The sequence below is a fragment of the Bison bison genome, unplaced genomic scaffold (genome assembly GCF_000754665.1).
Source record: "Bison bison bison isolate TAMUID 2011002044 unplaced genomic scaffold, Bison_UMD1.0 scf7180017857661, whole genome shotgun sequence".
NCBI lineage: Eukaryota > Metazoa > Chordata > Mammalia > Artiodactyla > Bovidae > Bison > Bison bison.
Window position 1 is genome coordinate 159,230 of NW_011488234.1, and position 1,814 is coordinate 161,043.

The 1,814-nt window shown below is 70.6% G+C and overlaps 1 protein-coding gene across 1 annotated transcript in view; it reads right to left on the reverse strand.

Annotated features, from left to right (window-relative positions):
* Positions 1–1,803, reverse strand: part of PKP3 (plakophilin 3) — an 8,547-nt gene extending 6,744 nt beyond the window's left edge. Inside the window, exons 1-2 of the mRNA XM_010861163.1 lie at positions 1,723–1,803; positions 42–237 (exon numbers count right to left, since the gene is read on the reverse strand). Coding sequence (XP_010859465.1) covers positions 42–237; positions 1,723–1,803 — 277 coding nt within the window. The remainder of the gene's footprint in view (positions 1–41; positions 238–1,722) is intronic.
* Positions 1,804–1,814: the final 11 nt, after the last annotated feature.

Sequence of the window (1,814 nt, forward strand, 5' to 3'; positions counted from 1 at the left end):
CCTGCCCCCCCCCGGTGCCCCCCTGGCCCGCATCCGCCTACCTCTGGCCGCCTCGGCTGCCCCGTCGGGCTCAGCGGGCCCATTGTGCCGTGGCTGCTGGCCCAGCTGCAGCAGGCGCGCGCGGACCTGCTCCTGGACGCGGGCCGCCCTCAGCCGCTCTGCCTCCGGCCCCTCGGCGCCCCGGCGGTCCAGCTGCAGATCCGAGGGCAGCGCCAGGGAGCACACGCCCGCCTCGGGCTGCAGGGCGGAGAGCAGGAAGTTACCGTCCTGCATGGCGGCGGGCACGGGGCGGTCGGCCTGGCCTGGGCCCCGTCGCCACCTCCAGCCCGAGCTGTCTCGCCGTCTCTTCCCGCGCGGCCCTGTCCCTGAAGTCCCCTCCCCTCTGGCCTCGCCCAGGGCTGGCTCAGAGGCCGACACCGCCCAGCCCTGAGCTCAGCGAGGGGCGGGGACACCTGGGCCAGGTGGGAGGGCGGGGCTGCTCAAGGTGGAATTCGGGCGGAAGAGCAGGCCCTGCGCGTCACCCTGCCTTCCGCCCATCCCGGACGGGCAGCAAGGGTCTGTGCCTTTGTCCCCTGCCTGTAAAGGCCACAGCTGCTCCTTTGGGCCTACTGTCCCGAGCGCTGGGAAAGGTCCCAGGGCGGCCACCTCGGGGAGTCAGGGCCAGGGCCCTCCCTGCCCGGGGAACCGGGTGCTCTGGGAAACTCCGAGGACCAGGCAGCCAACCTGAGGCCTGTGGGAGGCCTAGCAGGGTTTGGGCGCCAAAGGACTGAGTTGAGGATTGAAGGCTTGGGGTGGAGCTTCTGGGTGAAGAGGGCTCGACGGGGTCAGTCCTTGGTGCCCAAGAGACCCCAGAAGCAGGAGGCTAGATGGGCCCACCGCAAGCTCATGACCCTCCAGATATCCATCCCGTAGACCCTGGAAGTCACCCCTAACCCTCTCCTCTGCAGAGGCCTCCAAAGGGCTGGCTGGGCCCTCTCTGGTCCCCTCCCAGGCTTCTGCCCCCCAGGCTGTGGGGGTGGGAGGCAGTTCCCAACACGTGAGTCAGGGTTCAGCTCAGTGGGGGCAGGCGGGGCTGCCCCGGGGGGTTGACTCAGAGGGGCCCTCCTGCCCGGGCTGGGGACGCAGGGAGGAACTGGCAGTCCAGGCCAGCAGGGACCCGGAGGGCTGGAGCTGCATGGACAGGGGCGGCCCAGGAGTCAGAGCAGGAGTGAGAGCCCGGCAGAGCGGGGCTTGCCCCAAAGTCTCCCTGGAGCGTCCCCACCAGCCAGACCGCCCGCTCCAAGGCCTCCTGGGGAGGCTTGCATGGGATCCGGGACAGGCCCCTGGCGGGCTGAGTGGGGCGAGGGCTGAGCCCAGGAGGGCTGGGGGGCAGGGGCCCAGTGGCTTCGTGTTCTTCCTGGGCTCCCCTCGCAGAGTCACTGTGGGCCCACCCTCACCGGCCTTCCTTCCTGTGGGACACCCTTACCCTGGGCCCTGGGTCCCTGAAGGCAGGGGACATGGTCCCAGGTGGGAATGGTGGCTGGGGGCAGTGGCCTGGGGGAGAGGTGGGGTCGGGTCAGGAGGCAGCCCTAGGGGTGAGGTCAGTGCTGGGGAGGAGACTGGGGAGGGAGGCAGAAGTCAGTGTCAGGGGTGAGAGGGGTCGAGGAGGGTCCCTGGGAAGGTCCAGGTGATGCCTGGGGTGGAGCCGCTGGGCAGAGGGGATGCACAGGGTGGGTGACCTACCCTGCTGGCGGTCTGGAGACTGCTGGCCTCGGGGCTCACCCCAGAGACGGCTGCTGCGAGCTGAGAAGTCCTGGGCTGCATCCCGGGCCCAG